We start from the raw sequence: 20,675 nt of genomic DNA on the forward strand, positions 1-20,675 counted from the left end.
CAGCTGCAAAACAATTTCCGCACCAAAGCTGATTTGTAGCTGATAGACAGAAAAGGGGAACATGGGAGATGTACAGAAGTCTGTACTGTGTCTCCTGCATCCTGCTATAAAAACTCGCCTTCTTGACGCAGGAAAAACAAGTGGTGTGACTCCCAGGGCATCATCCCACTTGCTTTCACGGAGGCTAAGCACTCCACAGTGCAATTATCCACAACACAAACACTGAAATATAAGCAATTTGTTCAATGTCAAAGGAGGATCATGACAAAGCCAAGCTCTCAAACCTGTGTCTCGTCAAGTTTAGTGCTGCTCCCCTATTCCCAGGGAGCCTATCTGGAAACGTAGAGAAATAGAACCAGCCATGGGTTATCGTCACATCATTTTATTGAAGTTACATGAACATGAGGAGCACTGGGCATCCAGCTTTTTGACTGATTCCAACTTAGAAGCACATACGTAAGACAGAACTCTAAAGCAAAGCTGGCTGAAGCCCTGTAGGCATTTTAGAGCTGAATAAGATAGCTAAAGGTAATTTAGAAAATGCCTGTGGTCAGGCAGTTGGACTAGATGATCGTTGTAGGTCCTTTCCATTCTATTCTATTCTATGCAAAATAAAAATAATTTTAAAATGCCATCCAAAAGATCAAATTTATTTCTTTTCCTAACAGGTCTCTCCATTAGTCTTAAAGTTCTACTGCCCCAATAATTAAAACAGTGTAATTACTCATTCCATATCAACAAATACATCTGTATTTAAAATAAAAATGTTCAGTCAATAGGACATGCTGGTATGTCCTATTTTAAAGAAATTGCTTATATCACCTTGGAACTTTACCTGGTGCTCACAAGCACACAGTGAGACATGGTAATTGCTCAAAAGAATTGAATGTAAATACTATCATTTGTAATGTAAAATGGAGTTAAGAATACTAATGCATGAAACAAAGCCTGCCCAGCAAGACACATCTGGCCTCCAGGACGATTTTCCACTATTGTATAAAATCTCATCTGCCAACTGGCCTTAGTGTAAATGGGACTGATGTCATCCACTCCCAATTGCCAAGAAGTTGAAAAGTCTTGCATTAGATTTACAGCTTGTTTATTCTTACCAATTACAGAGGCCAAGGCATACTTCTGGCCCTATAAATCCTTGTATAATACCCATGTCTAAGCAGAGGACATGAAAGTAAGCAAAGTAAAGTGCTGGATATAAAACTCCATGACTTGCAGAAAAAATATGCATATACAGCACTTGGAGGAAGACAATGTAGCATAGCTAGGTTGTCCCACACTAACTTTAACCAAGCTACAGAAAATTAATATCAGTGGGCACACATCACAAAATACCAACCACAGACCAATCCAGCAGTTTTGGAGAGTTTACAGTCTCATTTTTAGCCCTTGCTGAAGTTGTGTCCCATGTTTACCTGTGCTATTTAGTATTATAGTCTAACAACATTACTGTGTAGACATACCTGAAGTCCCACTCGCATGTGCAGTGAACATGATAACCAAACTTCTGCCCACCAATTTTCCTTGCAGTTGTTTGTATCTGTTAGGTGCAGGGCATGAAGCAAGCACAGATGTCATTATAATATGTCCTTGACATACCAGCTACTGATAAAATATTTTGTGTAACTATATTGCAAAGTTGTACAAAATATGTTGAATTTTTCAATGCTAAAAAAAAAACCAACATAGTTTTCATTCCAACTTATTTAAATATAGTTGCTAAAGCATTTGGATGATTAGAAACACCAAGTGTGCAAAACAAGTGGATTCCTTTAACAATTAAATTTTTTAATTGTTAGCTTGTGTGTTTTATTCTATAAGCCAAATTGACAGAAGTAGTTTCAGTAAAGTCTGTCCTATGACAACAGGAATAACTGACTAATAACATAAGTAAATCTTGCAGGATAAAAACCTTAAATTGGAGGACGTCTTTCATCCTTCTGAGTGTTAAACAACATTATTAATACTTGAAATTACTATTAAACCTTTTATCTATATTAACAAGGACTTGCAGGTTTTAAAATCAAACGGTTCTTTTTCCAACTATGTGACTTGGGGATAGTATTCTGTTTAGTTCTGTGGATTTCTCCCCTTTATGCCCCCTTTATCTTTGAGGTTTTGTTTCCTTGTTTTTGTTAAACCCTTTATTTCATAACACACATCCTTTAAGATGTATACAAGAAAACTTCCAGTGTCAGTGTGCACATCATACTTTATTAAAATAAGTTACAAGACCCCAACTTACTTTCCCATTTAATGAACAGAAGACACAGGCACATTTTTTACTCTGCCTTGCCATTTCACAGTTTTATATAATGTGATATATGTATCCATTCTTTTTTTCTGTATTTACTTTTAAAAAAGGAATAAAAATGCAGTTACTGCAGAAAAGCAGTACCTGCTGTGCTACTTGTAGTACAAACTGAAGCACAGCAGGTATAGGTAGCTTTATGGTTATAAAGTGACTGTACATGAAGATCCTCAGGGTCACTGTATTTTCAAGGCTGTCTTCCTGAAGTCTTCTTGACATTTGTCAACTATAAAAAACCAACTGCTGTTTTGTAAGCTGTGCAACAAAATAAAGCTTGCTGAACACAATAAAAAGGATTGATTCTGAAAGATTATTTTAAAATTAAGTAGAATGATAGCTCAGACAACCTGCTGTCTGCCTTGATATACCTGCAGCTTCTCAGACACTTCATCTAGTGGTCAGTTGTTAAGGGCAATAAAATAGCTGTCTATAATGTTTGGTTTATTCATAAACTTTCTCATTGCTTCATTTTCAACAAACAATCTGTTTTCTAGACAGGTCAATACATGCTTGAACCAGAGATTCCAAAGCATTCTGGAGATCTGTCAAGATCTGGCAACTTCCCAAACGATCTCTACAACCCTAATTTCTCAGAAGGAGTTGGACCAAGTGATTGTCTCTGCTGCTTTTCCCAGGTTGTCTTGAAAAGATGTTAGGGATACAAATTGCACAACAAAGAATAACTCTGGAAAAAAGCCTCAGTTCTCAGTAATAAAGTATATTCCTGACTTGAACACACCACATTTTCTTGCCTAACATTAGCTCTTTTAGACAGAAAGATTGTTCTCTGAAGGACATGCTACTATTGAGATGACATTACAGGTTTAATTATCTTGGTGTTCAGTTTTATCTACTTAAGATTTCCTGGAATTATATATTGTAATCCAAGTAAAATCAGAGTCTTCTCTTCACATTTCCCAGGCAGATAAACTGAACTTCAGGCACACTGCAAGAAGAGGGATTTGCAATTAGACCTTATAAAATAACTTTGAATTTATTCAAGAACTGGGAAAGTCTTATGTCCTTGGCAGAAGTTTTCATTTGGCTTTCAGAAACTTTGGTGGACCGTAAAATTCATTTATCTGTATAAATGATGAGTTAACATATAAAACTTACTAGTCTCCTGCTTTGCTCTCTTTCTTTGATTAATTCTAAATACCCTACTCTTCCTTGATTTTGAAGCCCCTGGGATCAGGATGACAACCGTAGACATAGTGCTCCCCTAAATTAATTCTTCCTTGAACAAGAGCACCTTTTACAGAAAAAAGCATCCAGTCTCAGAAATTTCCAGTGATAAAATCTTGGTAAATTGTCACAGTGATCAACCACTCTCACTTCTAAAAATTGTGCCTTTTGATGAATCACAGCTTGCCCAACTTTAATTTCCAGCTATTAGTTCGTGCTGTGCCGTCTGAGGGCATTTATTCCAGCATTTAGGTTTGCTGTGATACCACACAGTTCACCACTTTCTCTTTTTTTTTTTTTTTTTTTTTTTCTCTCCTACATGTTTATGCAATCTTTAATCTGGGGGCTGACCACATTTTTCTCCACTGCCACAGGCACCACACTGCAGCAAACGAAGCCAGGAAATTCCAGCACAGCAGAGCTGGCACCCACCAGCCTGCACCTCAGATGTCCTGTGAACCTGAGGCTTGCCTAGTGCCTCCAGCCTCGGCACCCTGCCTCACAGCTCTCCCATTCTCATATATCCCAGCAGCTGGATATTAATAGGCTAGCACATTTTCATGGAAAAGAAGAAGGTGCATGAAAATTGCCTGGGACAGTGCCTCCCTGCAGAGGTGGGATTCAGAGGAATACCACAGCTAATGGGACTGTTGTCACACTGCCTGTTGTCTTGAAAATTTTGGAACATAATAGGGGGGCTCAAAACTGAGAATTTGCTATAACAGTAAAAGTCATCTGGAAGAATTATGAATAGAGCAGTGCTTGATGTTAAACGTAGCATTTATAATCTAGGGGACATGGGCACATGCATTTTATCTGTATCTTGATACTAAAGCCCTTCAATGAAATTTGAAAACATAGTGGTATTTGCAACAACCAAGATTTTGCTCCGTAACATTTCTAAAATCACCATGAAAATACTTTCTGTTTTGAGGGATGTTCCTTCCCTGGCTTGTATCAAAACAGCTACCTCTAAAATACCAGTAAAGAGCTGAATGCAGAAGATCATGTAAGAAAAAGGATATATTTTGTGGACAGAGCTTCAAGGCGAGAGGTGACTGAGTCCTGCAGGGCAGCTATGGCTTCACACTTACAGGACTCTTCAGTTGTTACGAGACTGCTCGTTATGGCTCCTAAGAGAGAAAACAGCATTTAGAATATTTATGACAATTATCAAACATTTAAATCCCAGGAAAATGCTTGATTCTGCAATGGGAGTTGAACTCATGCTGTGAGACTACAGCAAGCACTGCAACCCAGGGCAGTCAGGAAGGAGGGAAAGCAGGGAACAGGGGCCAGTGTGTAGCCAGAGACATGAGTGTCATAGTCCAGAAACAGGACGGGCAAGAGAGAACGTGACTCTAACCAGGGAGGAGGCAGATCAGGGAGTTCCTCACCTGACTACCTACCTGGATCCTCTGCACTCTTTAAATTAGACCATTATTGAGCAAAATATAAAAAGAAGCTTGGGTGCAGAGACCAACCAGCCTCCCCCATCTCCCTGTTATCTCTCCCTCTCATCCAGAATATCCCCCATCCCAAAAGGGAGGGCACACTGGGAAGTAGAATGAGTGTGTTCAGGTGATGCAGACTGAGAAGAACCTGCAGTTCAGGTCTCCGTCTTGTAAGTAGTACTTTGACCATCAGACTATCCACACAGGAAGGCCACTGGCATCACTGTAAACAGAATCTATTCAATTAGATGTATTTAAGGCCATGACTAACTTGTTGGGCTTCTCTTCAGAAGAATGATAGAATCATAGAATGGTTTGGGTTGGAAAGGACCTTTAAAGGTCATCTAGTCCAACCCCCCTGCCATAGGCAGGGACATCTTTCCGACCAGGTTGCTCAAAGCCCCGTCCAACCTGACCTTGAACACTTCCAGGGAGGGGGCAGCTACAACTTCTCTGGGCAACAGTGTCTCACTACCCTCACAGTAAAGAATTTCTTCCTCACAATTGCCCTCAATCTTCCAGACTTACAGGGAACCCACCTCAGCTGTCCTCAGGAACTCCTTTTTCTCTATAATCCACCACAAAACCAGGGATGATCAAAAAGGGCTCAGAGAGGTGATAATTTCATTGTGGTATAATAACATCAGGCATCAGCTGATGGCTGTGAGTTCTTAGCTACATGAAAGGCAATTTAACCTCACCTTCTCCGTAAAGAAAACAGGAGTTAAGGCAAGCTGCACCCCTTGCTGCAGGCTAAGAACAAACATCAACAGCTACTGAAGCACAGTTACTGTAGTGAGATTACTGTCTACATCTGAGACCAGAATAATAATAAGCTTCCCAAGGCAGAGCCTTCTTAAAAGAGGGCCTACGATTATGAAATACCCTTTCAACAAGTTATCAAGAGGTGTTACTTCTATGTAATGCCTGTCTTGTTATACATGTTTTTAACATTGCTTGCAAAGGCAATGACAGCAGATTAATCAATTCTTTTTTATGCAGATACATAAATGTGTAGCTGATCAATGCCAAACAAATTATGTGAGCATTATAACAGTAAAGCAATAGAAATATTATACCTGGATACAATTCCTCTTTTTTTCTGAATTTTTTTGGTTTCTTTTTTTATTTACCAATCATGCCATTGATATTTCCATTTTGCAGGGAAACTGCAAAATCTATGAACAGATTCATTTCTAGCAGTGCAGAAATTCATTTGTCTTAGCGCCAATGTTGAAACTGGTGTCTCCTTGATTCCACTGAACCTGTATTTGTTCACCTCCCTTCTTTGGAACGTTCCACTGGCTTTATGGTCAATGTACAAAGAAGAGCTGTTCAAGAGTCAGCTGGAGGAAGGCCAGTTCAAAATATCACACCAACATGGTTGGTTTCCAACCAACTGCCAGTTAATTTTTTATGTTTGCATTTAAATTCTCCAATGACAGATACAGATCCTCCTTGGATTATGTCTGTTTTAACAAAATTACTTTTCCAGCCAACTTTGGCAACTGCCAAGGGTACCCTGAAGTCTTCTACAGTCCTTCTGTGAAATTTAGAGTCTTCCAGTATTTGATATTCAAAATCTTGGATGCTCCCATTGCCACTGGGATGCCAAACAAGTCATACAAAACATGCTAGAGTAGTGTTTTTACACTGCATTTATGTAGAAGTCCAGACCTACAAAAAATTACTATATTTGCAGATGGTGTTTGGCTATATCCACCTGTTTTATAACTTTGCTCTTACATAGGGTCCTTAGGAACTTGATGTAATGGCAGGTTATTCCTGCTCTGAACCAGAGATCAGACTAGGTACCTCTTGAGGTCCCTTCCAACCCAACTTTACTTATGATTCTACATCAAATGGTGCAGAGGTTCTGCCAACAGCTGATGCCATTATTGCCCATCTGAAGGGAAAACAATTGGCATGCCTGCCCCACTCAGCTTGGAGGAGCGGACAACAACACATGGTTTAGCGTTGCAGTCGTTCTTCTGACACCAGTTCTGTTCCCCTCTGGCCCCCCACCATCCTGCAAATGCTGGTACACAACTGAGTCCCATGCCCCAGAAACAGATGCCCCAGAACCCCTGCCTTGCCAATCCCCCCAGTTATGCCCATTTCATAAGGAAATGCAGATTATAACAGACTCTTTTTTTTTAAATACAGTGAAGTCCTTAAATGTGTGGTGATAGGTAAGAGTCAACTGTAGTTTTAAATACAATAACTGCTATAACTAAACAAGAAGGATCAAACTAGCTCAAAATATTAGTGGGAAGAGGCAGAAAAGAATTAAAAGGGATTATACTTTCAGGGAGTTTGTGAGTGGATAGAACCTTTATCAAGCAAATTTAAAGGATTTAACATATTAAGGAGAGGTACTTCAATAAATATATTCAGGGAAAAAAAATTACTACTTGAGCATGTTTTTTCATCTGGATTTAAGGTAAAGCCTTCATAGCAGTCACAGGTATATGATCTGCCATTACTCACACAGACCTGCTCACAGTCATGGGTTCCTGGTGCACATACATCAGTGCCTACAGAATGCTTTTTGGAGAAACAGTTATCCAAAACCAAGATAACCATTTTTTAATGCTTCCCAATGGCAATGCTTTTCCATGCTGGGAGCCTATCCTATGTGAATCTTACCAGGAACTACTGATATGTGTAACTGATCTTGCCTTGAAGCAGTGAGATGAACTAATTGGCTTACTGGGGTCTCCCTCAGTCCTTACTCTGTACAGTCTGTGCTCACTCCAACCACAGCTGCCTAACACCACCAGAGGTGAAGTGCCAGAGCACCTCCAAGGGCATGCTAGGAAAAATTTCCAGTACAGAACCTTACAGTAAGGAAACCAGGAAGGAAAGAAACACTTCTAAAATGATTACATTTTTACTATAACTCAAAGTCCCTGAGAAGCTAAAGAAACAAACAGCAAAATTAAATTCAGCCTGGAGGGGAGGACATCACCTCAAGCTGTCTCCTGCTTGGTGGTACGCAGTTTCTGCAGTACTGCAAAGTATGTGACTGTGTGACTAACCCCAGCTCTTCTCTCTTCAATTATTTCTCAGTTCTGGGTTTGCTGAATATTGCATTTTTTTTTTTTAAATACAGTGAAAACCTTCATTAGAAGATGATAAACAAAGACCAAATGGTAAGCAGTTACTAGCATTGTTGCATATGAAGTGCTTTATATCTAAATATTGCTCAAAGTGGAAAAGGCAGAGTGACATAGAACTGTCTTTTAACACTTGAATACATGTGTAAGTTTCTCAAACAGATCTAAATACATTAACCTGCTAATGAGAGCTATGTCAATAGATGTACTTAGCTGGGGAGGGCACGGGGGTTATAGGAAACAGCAATCTGCTCTTACTTGAGCAAGTCTTCTTGTCTGGATTCAGGGTGTAGCCTTGGTAGCAGTCACAAGTATAGAACAGATCATCCCTCACGCAGACCTGCTCACAGTCATGCCTTACGGGTGCACACATGTCGACAGCTGAGGAAGCCATTTGAGAAGAGAAGAGTAGAGTATCAATCAATACCCAAACTTCATTTTAGTTGATGTTAGTAATTCCCATTTGCAAACATGTCTTCATCTGGATTCAAACCATGACGTTCTTATCGCATGTCAGCATGCTATTAGCCATGATAGGGTATACAGAGTGTGTTTTTATCTGGCTATAAACATCACAAAATTAATACAATTTTTGGAACACTGGCAACGCTTTCTTTGCAGTTGTAACAGATTGCAAAAGGAGCCAAAGTAGCAGTGACCCAGTTACAAAATAATTATCCAAAGGAATTTCAGAGAACAAGTATGTGGATTTTAATAGAGTATTTGGCATTATTTCAGCTTTAATTGAGTTGGATAAGACACTGTTTTATGGAGTGAAAAGACCATAAACCGAAGAGTATACATGGCAGCAAAAAAAAGAGAGACGTGGCATTTGCTGCCAGTTACAAAGTGGGCACTTGATGTGTGAAGCTGATGTTTTCTGCCAAATTTAACACATCAACTCTGAAAGGCCAAGCTTAGAAGGCGTTCCCATATTTGGATATCTTTGCAGTAAGGAGCTTCAGTAAGGGAGAAGCAAAGAAAGAAGGAAAGAAGAAAAAAGAAAAGGAAAAAAGGAAAGGAAAAAGAAAAATAGAGGGGAGGGGAGGGGAGAGGAGGGGAGGGGAGGGGAGGGGAGGGGAGGGGAGGGGAGGGGAGGGGAGGGGAGGGGAGGGGAGGGAGGGAGGGAGGGAGGGAGGAAGGAAGGAAGGGAGGGAGGGAGGGAGGGATGACCCCCTCCTGGACCTAAACTATTTTTATTATATCACAAAGACCTGGATGGTTGAGAAATCATTAGCAGCCTATTGAAAAATGAGATTCAAAAGAGAAAAAAAGCAAGCATGTTAGGGAAATAATCTGAAATTTGTCTATGCAGGGGGATAATCAGTGCTATGAAAGGAGGTTTGGGATTGGACTTCCAAAGGGGATGCCTAACTGACTTCACATTCCCTCACAGATGTTTATTGTGTCTATATAATGCCAGGTGAGAGTTAGTCTTAGGAACTGTATTTACAAAATCAGCTTCTAAACCAGGCAAGAAGAAATATTGAGGGCCTCTGGCTTTGCCTCTTTGAGATGTGAGACATATGACTTAATTGGAGCGATTTGCCTAGGAAACTCCTGTAATTGGAAGCAATTCACTGGTTCACACAAAATGTAGTAAGGAAAAGGATTATGATGGAAGTGGAAAAAAGGATTTTGCTTAAATAAATCTTCAGTGAGACATCCAAAGAAATGAAGAGTGAAGCTCAAATCCTAATCCTAAATGAAAATAATATAGAATACGTATTAATTTGTAGGTACTATATACTTACATGTACATCCTTAAGTACCAGTTATATCTATGCTCGTATTCTCCACAAGAGACCAGCACTGGGAAAGAAAATTTCCTTCCATCCTCTAGAGCTCTAAGGCTGGAGTATTTTTTAAGGTCCAAACATATCTACCAAAAAGAGTGATCACACTCATGATGATACAGACTGTAATCTCTCTCCCAGCACAGTCCTTGCTCTTCTTCATCTCATTCCCTTGTGCTGCTTTGCTGAAGATTTTTGTGACACAGGTAGTGCACATTACATAATTCCCACCAAATATATTATCCTTCTCCTCTCTCAGGTAGATATGGTAATTTGTGCTCCATCAGTGTAAAAATATTGTGAAGTCCTCAGGGAAACATCAAATGGCATTTTAATTATAGCAATTACAATTTTCACAACTGTGAAAGAGTCACAGGTCTCAAATTATTGCTGGACACATGAAGAAATAAAGTTGCACTGTGTTCTCAGGAGTTCTACAGAAACTCTTGGATAATTTATCACAAAAATAATGTAAATTAACCTGATTTTTAAAAGCTACTTGCTTTTAGCTACATACAGTATTTCCATGATCAGGTCTTACCTGAACAAGTCTTCTTATCTGGATTCAGAGTGTAGCCTTCATAGCAGTCACAGCTGTAGGATCCATCATTACTCAGACAGACCTGTGCACAATCATGCCTTCCAGGTGCACACATGTCCATGACTGTGGTGAAACATATTTTAGAAAACAAACTTATTAATCCCTCCCAGACACTCAAGCATTTTAAATGCTTCAACATTTATAAATACAATTAAATTAGGATTCAAATTAGGATTCAACCAGTGCCCTACTACATTATTATATTACCCTCCAGACAGCTGAGTTCAGTTACTAATTATTTAGTAGAGGCAGATAGTGGGACTGTAAGACATTACTATAACATATCTCACACAAGTCTGATTTTTATCAGCCATGCTAACAGTCCTGAATATCCCCAGTAAGGATGAAGCTAAAACACCATACTGAGATGAGCAATAACCTGCCACATGTCAAGGCAGAAGTTGTTTCTTGCAATATTAACAGTAACTATGGTGGATCCAAATTTGACTTCATACTTTCATCCATGAGCTGAACACAGGCACAAAAATGATACACAGAAATGCTATTAAATGGCAAAGAGATATAAAGCCTAGTGAGGCATATACAAAAAAGCAGGAGCTCTAGAAGATTATGTTCTCCCTTCAGAAATAAGAAGAGTGGAAACTTCCGTGAAAAAATGCTCAAGGGCTCTCAAAGGGAGGGATGCACTTACCAGTTATAAAATAGCTACCCTAAGGCCGGTGCTGCTCAGAACTTCTGGATTTAAAGAAATAACTCCACAGAAGTATTTGGGGGGAAAAAAAGTTTTTATAATAGATTAACTTTTCAGGGTGCCAATTCAAGGAGTAGGAGAGGAATAAACTGCTGCCAGGGTAAGACTTGGGTTGCTATACAGCAGGGCCCTGCACAACTTTGGAAGCAGAAGCAGCAAGCTGTAAATACCCCTGAGTTTCAACAGAAGCGGTGGAGAGGACATGGGAAAATCATCAGGTTTTAAGTTCTCTGTGGACTAGTGGCACTCACTCTCCAGTGGAGACACAGTGCTGGTGGGCATCTCCGAAATAGGTTCATCCTTTCCCAGGGACTAAGTGATGTTTATGAAGTACTGTGAAGAGCATAAAATGGTAGGTAAGTGCCAAACTGCATTTTTTTAATCAACACATTCAAAGAACAATGCAATTTGATTGTTATTGGAACTAAGGGGAAAGGCTATAAGTGAATTCTCATTTTAAGAGCTGATGCCTGTAAGCAATTTTTCAACTAGAAATAATGAGGGCAACTCACAGAAAACATGCCCATCTCTCCATGAGTTTCATATATTAAAGTAGCCTTTAATTCTTACCTGAGCAAGTCTTCTTATCTGGATTCAGGGTGTAGCCTTCATAGCATTCACAGACATAGGATCCGTTGTTACTCACACAGATCTGATCACACTCATGCCTTCCAGGTGCACATGTGTCCACAGCTGCAAGATGCATATTAGAGAAGCGATTCATTTTTAATAAAAAGTAGTTTGGGATGGAGTGCATATTCACATTTTTGAATAGATTTTGATTTGGAATCAGCTCAGAAATGGTAATAGTAATTGAAGGAATTAGATTAAGTGGTAGGGGAAAATACCTATACAGTGTCTATATCTGAAGACTTTGTTTTGGCATCTGGCCCTAAGGAATGGATCTGTAGGCATAATAAAAAGGATGGTGATGGAGTCAAACTACTCACCATTACTTGCAGCAGACTTTTATTTATTATTTATTATTAGATTTATTATTATTGAAGAAGATGCAGATGTTCACTGTTTCAACAGAAGTACACAAGTAGCTTCTTAAATCCAATTATGGTTTTTAAAAGTGGTTTTTTTTCTAGTTGAACACATTTACAGAAAGAATAATACCTGAGCAGGTTCTTTTATCTGGATTCAGAGTGTAGCCTTCATGGCAATCACAAAGGTAGGATCCACCGTTACTCACACAGACTTGCTCACAGTCATGGGTCCCAAGTGCACACACATTCGCAGCTACAAAGGACATTTACAGAAAAGGTATTTCAGTCATTCCAAAGGAAAGAAACAGTCATTAATAATTTATGCTTACAAAAGTACATCTTGCACTGTTTGCTGGATTAGCAGCAGTAAATGTCAGTGCTGTGTCACTGTCACAAAAAGTTACAGGTATCTTTTGCATCATTCTGTAGCCAGAAGAAAGAAAGAGGTCATAAATGACACTGGAACAACTGCAGTGAAATAACTCACCACCTGAGGTGGCAGAAAGACAAGATGAATTGAAAAGGGTGCAACAGGGAGAGATTTTAAGCATTTAGTAACATTACACTGGAAATGAGAACTCTGCAATGAAAAGGACCTTCTGGCATTTTTTATCCAGTCTCTTTCTATTACAGACAACCGGTTGAAATAATCCCAAAATGTATCAGTCACTGTCTGGCAGTTTACTAACTTCTGCTCATTGGCAAACAACCTGATTTATGAATTCCTGCTGCACTGTAAAAAAATCACATGTAAACTGTAATGCAACAGAAAGCAAAATAAAATAAAATAAACCAAAACTGCAACAGAAAGACCATCAAGACCAGGAGGAACAGAAAAATGACTCGGAGGCACTAGGATAACACACTGTCTTCTCAGGGATGAAAAAAGTGTCTGTGTAATGCTGGTCCAGCAAAGAAACCCACACCGGTGCAAGATGGGTATGTGAGGGCTGCAGCTGCCTTGATCCATCAGATTCAAGAAGTCAAAACCAAAAGAGGATGTGGAAGAAAGTTTCAACAGCAAGGTAGCTTTGCAGGTACATGACCCTCCGAATTGAAGGACAGTACACAAATAATATCCAAACCTCAGAGAACTGAGAAACTGAAACTGCAAACTACAAAATGAGATTCAATTTTCAAGGACCAGCTAATTCCCCAGCAAACAGTAAGGCTATTTCATCAGACTAAGAAAACAGAAAACAGTGATATGAAAAGCAGCGTGATGGATGGCAGCTGATATGTGTGTTGTGGTAACAGGGCAGACTGACTGTTGTAATGCTGGTCTGTCTCTGGAATGCACTATGTGTGCTGACAGTCTTTTCCTTCACAGATGGCCAAACTGCATAACTAATTAACTTCTGACCAATTTTTCTCAAGTATATTTAGCTTTGGATCTGCTGCTTCTTTGGTCACTTCAAGATGCCCCTGTTTCTCTCCACAGATTGTAAAGGAAACCTACATACCCGCTTAAACTTAGATGATTTTTAGATGACTAAATTTAGATGAGGGGAAAAAGGGAACGGGAGAGAGAAGGGGGGAGAAAAAAAAAAAGGTGGAGGAAAAAAGTGGAAAGGGGAACAAAAAAGGGAAAGGAAGGAAAGAAAGAAGGAGGAAACAAAAGGGAAAAGGAGAAAAAGGGGAAGCACAAGTCTATTATTATCTGAGATTTTACTCAGATGAGTAGTTAAAATGTGGGTATGGACTACTGGTAAAATCAAACTCCAAAGCAATAGTGGTGAGATAGAAATGAGAAACAAGAGTGCTTGAATTTTCTCACGTATTTCTGAATGCAAGGCAACATTTCCCATTTTCTAACACATGGAAGATCTAGGTGTCCCCTAATAAGGCTGACAGAAACTGTGCCTTGTCTTTCCATTGGCAAAAACAAATCTCAAACCAAGACAGCATCTTTTCATTCTGCTACACCCTTGGCAATAAGAGAATTCATCTCCATGGTTTATGAAAAAAATCTGTGGGTGGTATTTTCAAGCATAACTGAGAAGCTCAGACTCAAATGGTCAGATTTTTGTGGTAGGAAAGTCAAGCCTCCACTGACTTGAACACCAATTCAAGGCTAAGATTTTCCACCTCCAGGATGGTCTCATGTTGAATGATGCTCTCAAGACATCAAGATCTTGATCTTACCCAACTATTTTGCCCCTGAACATTAGTTTTCCTGTTTTCAGTTCACCCTACAAACAAATTTATTTGCCTTGGCCAAAGCAAAGAAAATCCTAATTGTCACTGGTGAGTCTAGATTTCTGACCAAAAAGCAGTTTGGAGCTGGAAAAGACCCAGTTTACCCACACTGTTTTACAAGACCCTCTTAGATTTATTTGGTTTGTAGGAACCTTTTTAAAAATTATTCCCTTTACCCTCTTCTTGTTCATGAATCCCACAGATTCTGGCTAATTGCATGCAGGCAACTCAGGGTTACACTGGAAGTGTGTATTTGTGAGCTCTCTTTGGTTTACCCTCCAGTTTAGTAGGGGCCTAATTTCTATGTTTCAGCACAATGAACAGTGACATTACTCTTAAGAACAAGAGATTTTTATTTGGTGCTATGAAAGGACTTGCTTTGGCAAGAACATAGGTGGAAAATTAGTGCTATGTTCACAGCACACATACCTGTCCAACTAGGTGGGCACTTGTACCCACTTCCAGCTACCAGGGAGAGGATCTGATCACATCAGCAACACAACATGATGTCAAGCCAAACCTCAAGGCACTTCCTATGGTAATTATTGGGCAAGGTGTCCTATCTGGAGATAACCTTACACATTTATTTCATACCTAGAAAAAGAGGTCTATTCACTCTAAATTTATTCAAAAGGTATGGTGGTAATTTTTAGCAAGGCTCTGAAATAACAAAGTAACCCATTGCCAACCAAGTTCCCAAGGCAATAGTTCTTATTTTAGTTCTCTTCCAATGTTCTTTCCATCTGATTTTAGCCATTACTTGCTGGAGACTTATTTTACAAGTAATTACCTTACAAATTTACTACAAAAATCTACTTCATACAAGTTTAATTGTCAAAAAGTCACTGGGTTTTGTGAGTAGGGCTGTGTCATAGCTGTCTAATAGGCAGTTCTAAATACTCCAGATACATGACCTTTTTTTTCTGTAAATGACAATAACAACCCACACTGGCCTAGCATCCTTAGTGGAGTTCTAGTCCAAACTACATATACATCCAGCATTTTTCCAAGACCAGCCCTGAAAGGGCGAAGCTAATTCAACCCATCCCACAGTTCCCTATCTAAGTCAAGTTGCAGAGCAACAGAGAAAGGTGTGAGTCTGGCACACTGAAAAAGCCCAGCAGTGCCTGCAGAGTGAAAGCCCATCCCGAGATGACCTGCCATTGTGTTTGGGCACTTCATCCTGCATCAAATTTCTCAAGCTAGCATGGCGGCTCACCTGCCACACTGATTTTCCTACTCCAAAACTATAAAGAGCCCTTCAGCACCATGCTTCCACCCTCCTCACTTCCCAGCAAGATGGGAAAAGGAATGAGCAGACTGCACAGCTCTGGTGTGTGCTATCGGTGAGTCAGTAAATTTAGGTAGCCAAATCCTGGACAGATTGCCATACTTTCTCTTGCACTAAATTGGTCCAACTACACAAGGAGGTCCACTGAAATCAGGTCTGTTACTTGCATGGTAAGATCACGATTCAAAATTAAAGGTCGTTGCTTGGCCTAGGCTGAATAAAAGGGTTGGCTTGTTTGCCCAACAGATGGCAAAGGAAATATTTAAATGTGATACATAACACTTCTGAAAAAGAAAACCTTCTTTCTTAGGGAGTGGAACCACAGTAGGAGCCAAAAGGAGCCAAATTATACTACCTTCTTGGACTGACCACCTTACCACAGAAAGTCTCTCTGAATTTGGCTGTCAGCTTTTCGATCACACCATAGGTCTCCACATAGAAGACGTGTTCATCCAGTGGTTCGCTGGCCATTATCCTCAGGGACTGCATGTCTGCCCGGTCTACCCCAACTGCATAGATCTCAATGCCAGCTGTCCGGGCACTTGCTGCCACATCTTGAACCTGGTCTTGTGGCCGTCCATCTGTCACAACAATGACCACCTTGGGGATATTGAAGGTTGCTGGCCGGGTGCCCATTTCCTCAGTGAAGACTTCATCCATGGCGGTTTGGATGGCAAGGCCGGTCATTGTGCCAGTAGACAAGGGGCCAATGTGGGATACAGCCTCCTTCATAGATGCTTTATCAAAGTAGGTCCGGAGGGGAAACTCCACCTTGACAGTGCTAGCATAATTCATGACTGCCACACGGGTTGTTCTTTCACCAACATCCAGAGTATCAATCATTTTTGACAAAAAGATTTTCACTTTCTCAAACTCTTCAGGTCGGACACTACGGGAACTGTCTATGATGAAGACGAGGTCTAGGGGCCGGTTCTTGCAGGCAGTGTCTGTCAAGAAGGAAGGAAAACACTTCAGTTATCTCCTACACAGGACCAGAACTCTCACCCTAGGGCAGTGAGAGCTGTCATGGCAAACTGTTCCTTCCAGATAAATGTTGGCACTCTTGATTCTTTAGGAAGAGGTTTAAAATTACAGTGAGCCACACATTAGAAATTCTTAAATATTAATTTTGACAAGTAAGAAAAAATTGAACACTTCTAAGCATTAAAAGATAGGTCTACATTTGAGCCCACAAAATATGTCACTATCCTTGAAACAAAGGGTTGTAGTTTGCATATAACAGCCAATACAGAAGTGTAGCAATGATATATAAATGTACTTACTTTTTCATCTTACATATTTTTATAAGCTCCAGAAATAAAATGGTAAAACAACTGGCTAGATTACGTAGTGAACAGATCCTAGCAATATTTTTTAGGATAGTAAGAATATAAATTCCTGATTCAGAATCCAAAGTGTTGTGAAGTTCAAACAAGAAGAAATAAAGAGCAACAGGAAAAAGACACTAATGATGCTGTGATAAAGGCTTCTTTAGAAGTTGTTACTGTTTAAAGGCTTCTAGAGCAGAGAAATAAATGAACTTCGTATTTATGAAGTAATTTTACATGTAAAAATTAATATTTACACCAATTTTTCTAGCTGCTAAAATTCCTCACTGACATATAAATCTAGACTGAAACAGAAAAGCCATAGCTCAGATCAGAGATAAGCATCATTTCTAGGAAGATGATAAATAATCAAGACAGCAATAGCAGGAAACTTAAGCTGTACACTCTTTAGTCCTGATATCCTGACCTGACATTGATCAAGGTATGGATTTGTACTGCAGGTTTATGAAAAACAGACAACCCAAAAGCACAATATTTCTACAAAAGACACATTCCCTCTCAACAGTGCATTAAATAGCGAAATTTGAGGTGTTCAGTTTGAATATACTCCCTGAAGAGCTCTTTTTGGGAACTGGACACACCTTTCACAGCTACTATCAAGTTGACTTTTATTATTGCATTCCAGTTAAAAAAAAATTTAAAAGTGTTCACAATTTCTTAAAAGTAGAGGTAAAAACAGCACCTTTTTTTTTTTTTCCCAATGCATTAAAAAACTTTTTTTCTCTTGTGCAAGTGAAAAGGGAGGGAAAAAATCAAATCAGACAGATCTTACTTTTTGCCTTTGGACGGAGTAATGGACTGGATGAATCTAGGATCCTGTCCAGGTATATTATATAAAATTCCACATGCATCCCATAACTCAGTTTTTGCGTAAGGATTTAGAAGAATGGCTTTGTGCCCTTTGAGAAGCTGAGAAAACATGAAGAAATGTTTGTGCATGCATGTGTATCTTAAGCCATCAAAGAAAAACACACTAGTTGTTGTAGCAAAAAAAAAAAAAAAAAAAAAAAAAAGACCAAATGCAAGATTTGTAGGCTCTGGAATTCTCTTTTTTAGATTAAGAAAAAAACCCTTTTCATTAGCCTGATCTTTCTGAGTCCGAAACAGAGATGTTTCAAGAAATGAACACGGGTAAGGAAGAGTTATGTAGGTTTTAGAGATTAGCAAGGCCAATTTTGCATTAAAAGAAGTAGTTGGCACTTCTGCCTTCAAGGGAATGGTCCATGGACTGCCGCAGCTACAGCAAGATGTCCCTGGGGAATAACTCTCTCCCAATCATTCGTAAAACGAAGCATGTAAGGCAGCAGCCCAGGAGAAGCAATGGCAGGCGGTGCCGAGGCAGCCGGGTCCGGGAATCGCCTCCGGGAAGGGAATCGCCTCCAGGCGGGCATCGCCTGGGAGAAGGCATCGCCTCCAGGAGGGCATCGCCTCCGGGAGAGGCATCGCCTGGGGGAAAGGCACCACCTCCGGGAGAAGCATCGCCTCCCGAAGAGCATCGCCTCGGGGCAGGGCATCGCCGCCGGGCGGGCTGGCCGGGGGCGCGCAGCCCCGCGCAAGAGGCGGCTCCCAGCGCGGTACCTGCGGCGCGGCTCCCGGAGAGGCCCCCGGCGGGCCGCGGCTGCCGACGCAGGCGGTGCGGGGAGCCCCCCGCCGCGGGCAGCGGCAGCACTGGCGGCAGCAGCAGCAGCAGCAGCAGCAGCAGCGCCGGGCGGCAGCGCAGGGTGCCGAGCGCCCGCCGCATCGTGCCAACGCCTGCCCCGCCGCCCGCCGCGCCGCATTTAAAGCTGCCGGCCGCGATGGCGGGGGGGTGTGCGGGGAGGGACAACCGAGGTGGCACCGGCTCCCCCCGCCGCCTCCTCCCCCGGCGGGTGGGGACCGGCGGCCAGGGAAGGACGGGGTTAGAGCTGAACTTCGGGAACTCGCGGCACGGCAGGGAGAGGGCTCAAACCTGGGGGCGGGTGCTTCAGCTGAAATACAAACTCCCCCTTTCTCCCTGCACTGGAATTATTTGATCCAGGTCTGCTAACTTTGCACTTCTAGTCTCCAGGCTTTATCTCCAGGGCAGTATTTGCAAAGAATGGGTGAAGCAGCTCACAGCGTGATCGCCGCGGCACAAGAACCTGCCCTCCCTGTTGTTGCCTAACGCAGGGCGTTTTGTCTGGTCCCTGGCACTGCAGATCCTGCCAGCTCCCGGGGGAAGCTGCAGCAAGCTTTAACGGAAAGCAGAGTTCAGGGCACAAATGCACTCCGACCTCCAGCACAGCGTTTGCCAAACCTCTGCAAGGGGAACAGGCAGCCCCGATTTAGAACAAGAACCACCACACCCTCACACCCGGCCAGCAGTACAGTGACAGGCATTGACTCACTTTGGCAAATGCTACCTCGACCGCACAGTGGAAGAGGCCACGGTCGCAGTCACAGAGCCTGCACCAGCGTCAGGGAAGAGGGACCAGCACGCTTCGTGCAGAGAGCGACGGGACAGGGGCCCGGTGAAGTGCAACGGCTCTCATCTCCTGGTGGGGGCTGCAGCTGTTTGAGCAACAGAGCGCACACACGAATTTCGAGCTGTGCCTGCTGCTGCCAAACACTGCTCACCTCTACTATCGCCCACCCACCTGTGGGGAAGTCAGCCAGCCAGCCCCTCGCCCGGAGCTCCCAGCCCCTCTCCAACGCTTTCAGGTTCCTCTGGTGCCCACTCCTGGTCAGATTGCTCATGAAGGAGCAGGGGTTTGGCTTCATTCTGACGCACAACACACCGCATCTCCCTGGGTGCGGGTAGATCCAGGCCCTATACACTCGGGGACCGGTGTCTGTGTATCACACAGTACCCCAGTAGTTCAGCTCTGTGTTTCTTGGACCACTCCAGCTTCATGCAGTCGGTCAGCTCGCCCCCAGGAGTATGCAGTCTGCCAGCACCTAAAGACTCCCTGGTTTTGGAGCCTCTGTCTGAGCTCAGATCCAATGCAGTTCCTTAAACTTGGAACTGAGCACAGCTGCCAACACACAGGGGTGCATAGGGTAAGGGGATGGGCAAGGCACTGCACCAACAGCAGCCCAAAACATTCTACAGCACTGCAGTGTCAGGTGCTCTTGAGGGTGGCACCTCAGGTAAAGGGAAAACTAAGGAAACTGTAACAGATACCACGGCAATGGCAGAAGGCGTTTTTAAACGTGTCAGGGGGACAGGAAGGAGGTACATACTTGAACAGACTAGAATAACTAACAACCTGTATGCTGTAGCAATTTTAATCCTTTTTTCCAGAGTTTAATCCCAGATCCCTTTTGTCTTCCAAATAGAAAGTCATTTTTTCTTCAGATATACTACCAGATCATTACATTATCTTTTACCTCTTACTACAGAGGAGGAACAGTAAAAAGTTGTCATTTGTAGTTGTTTGTTTTGGTTGGTTTTTTTAGAAGAACATTTCTGAAGTTACCGCATCTGTCCAACAACTTTGGACATTTTCCACTGTGGATAATGTAGCCCTGCTGGGTGTCTGTCCTGCTCTTAACGCCTCAGCTCATCAGACATCAAGTTTGCCCTGAGGGCTAGAAGCCTCCAGTACAATTCCCTTTTCCCAGCTTCTGTATAAGTAGCAATCAATCAGACAAGTAGAAGACAACCGGGTATGTGACCTGCAAAGGCTGCGATAC

The 20,675-nt window shown here is 41.7% G+C and overlaps 1 protein-coding gene across 1 annotated transcript; it reads right to left on the reverse strand.

Moving 5' to 3' along the window:
- Positions 1–2,206: 2,206 nt before the first annotated feature.
- MATN3 (matrilin 3) lies at positions 2,207–18,792 on the reverse strand. The gene is made up of 8 exons (XM_074820116.1): positions 18,600–18,792; positions 16,050–16,619; positions 12,313–12,435; positions 11,761–11,883; positions 10,419–10,541; positions 8,340–8,462; positions 4,534–4,641; positions 2,207–2,717 (listed from the first exon to the last, which is right to left on the reverse strand). Exons 1-8 carry the CDS (start codon positions 18,760–18,762, stop codon positions 2,662–2,664), a joined length of 1,389 nt encoding a protein of 462 aa, XP_074676217.1. The 5' UTR covers positions 18,763–18,792; the 3' UTR covers positions 2,207–2,661.
- Positions 18,793–20,675: the final 1,883 nt, after the last annotated feature.

Source organism: Strix aluco, chromosome 3 (assembly GCF_031877795.1).
Source record: "Strix aluco isolate bStrAlu1 chromosome 3, bStrAlu1.hap1, whole genome shotgun sequence".
Lineage (NCBI taxonomy): Eukaryota > Metazoa > Chordata > Aves > Strigiformes > Strigidae > Strix > Strix aluco.

Bases quoted from the DNA above. Each gene is read 5' to 3' on its own strand.
- MATN3 (XM_074820116.1), bottom strand. From the start codon at position 18,762: ATGCGGCGGGCGCTCGGCACCCTGCGCTGCCGCCCGGCGCTGCTGCTG. The intron at 16,620-18,599 runs GTACCGCGCTGG...CCTTCTTGACAG, and splicing joins CTCCGGGAGCCGCGCCGCAG to ACACTGCCTGCAAGAACCGG. The intron at 12,436-16,049 runs GTAAGGTGGTCA...TGTCCTTTGTAG, and splicing joins ATTCAGAGAGACTTTCTGTG to CTGCGAATGTGTGTGCACTT.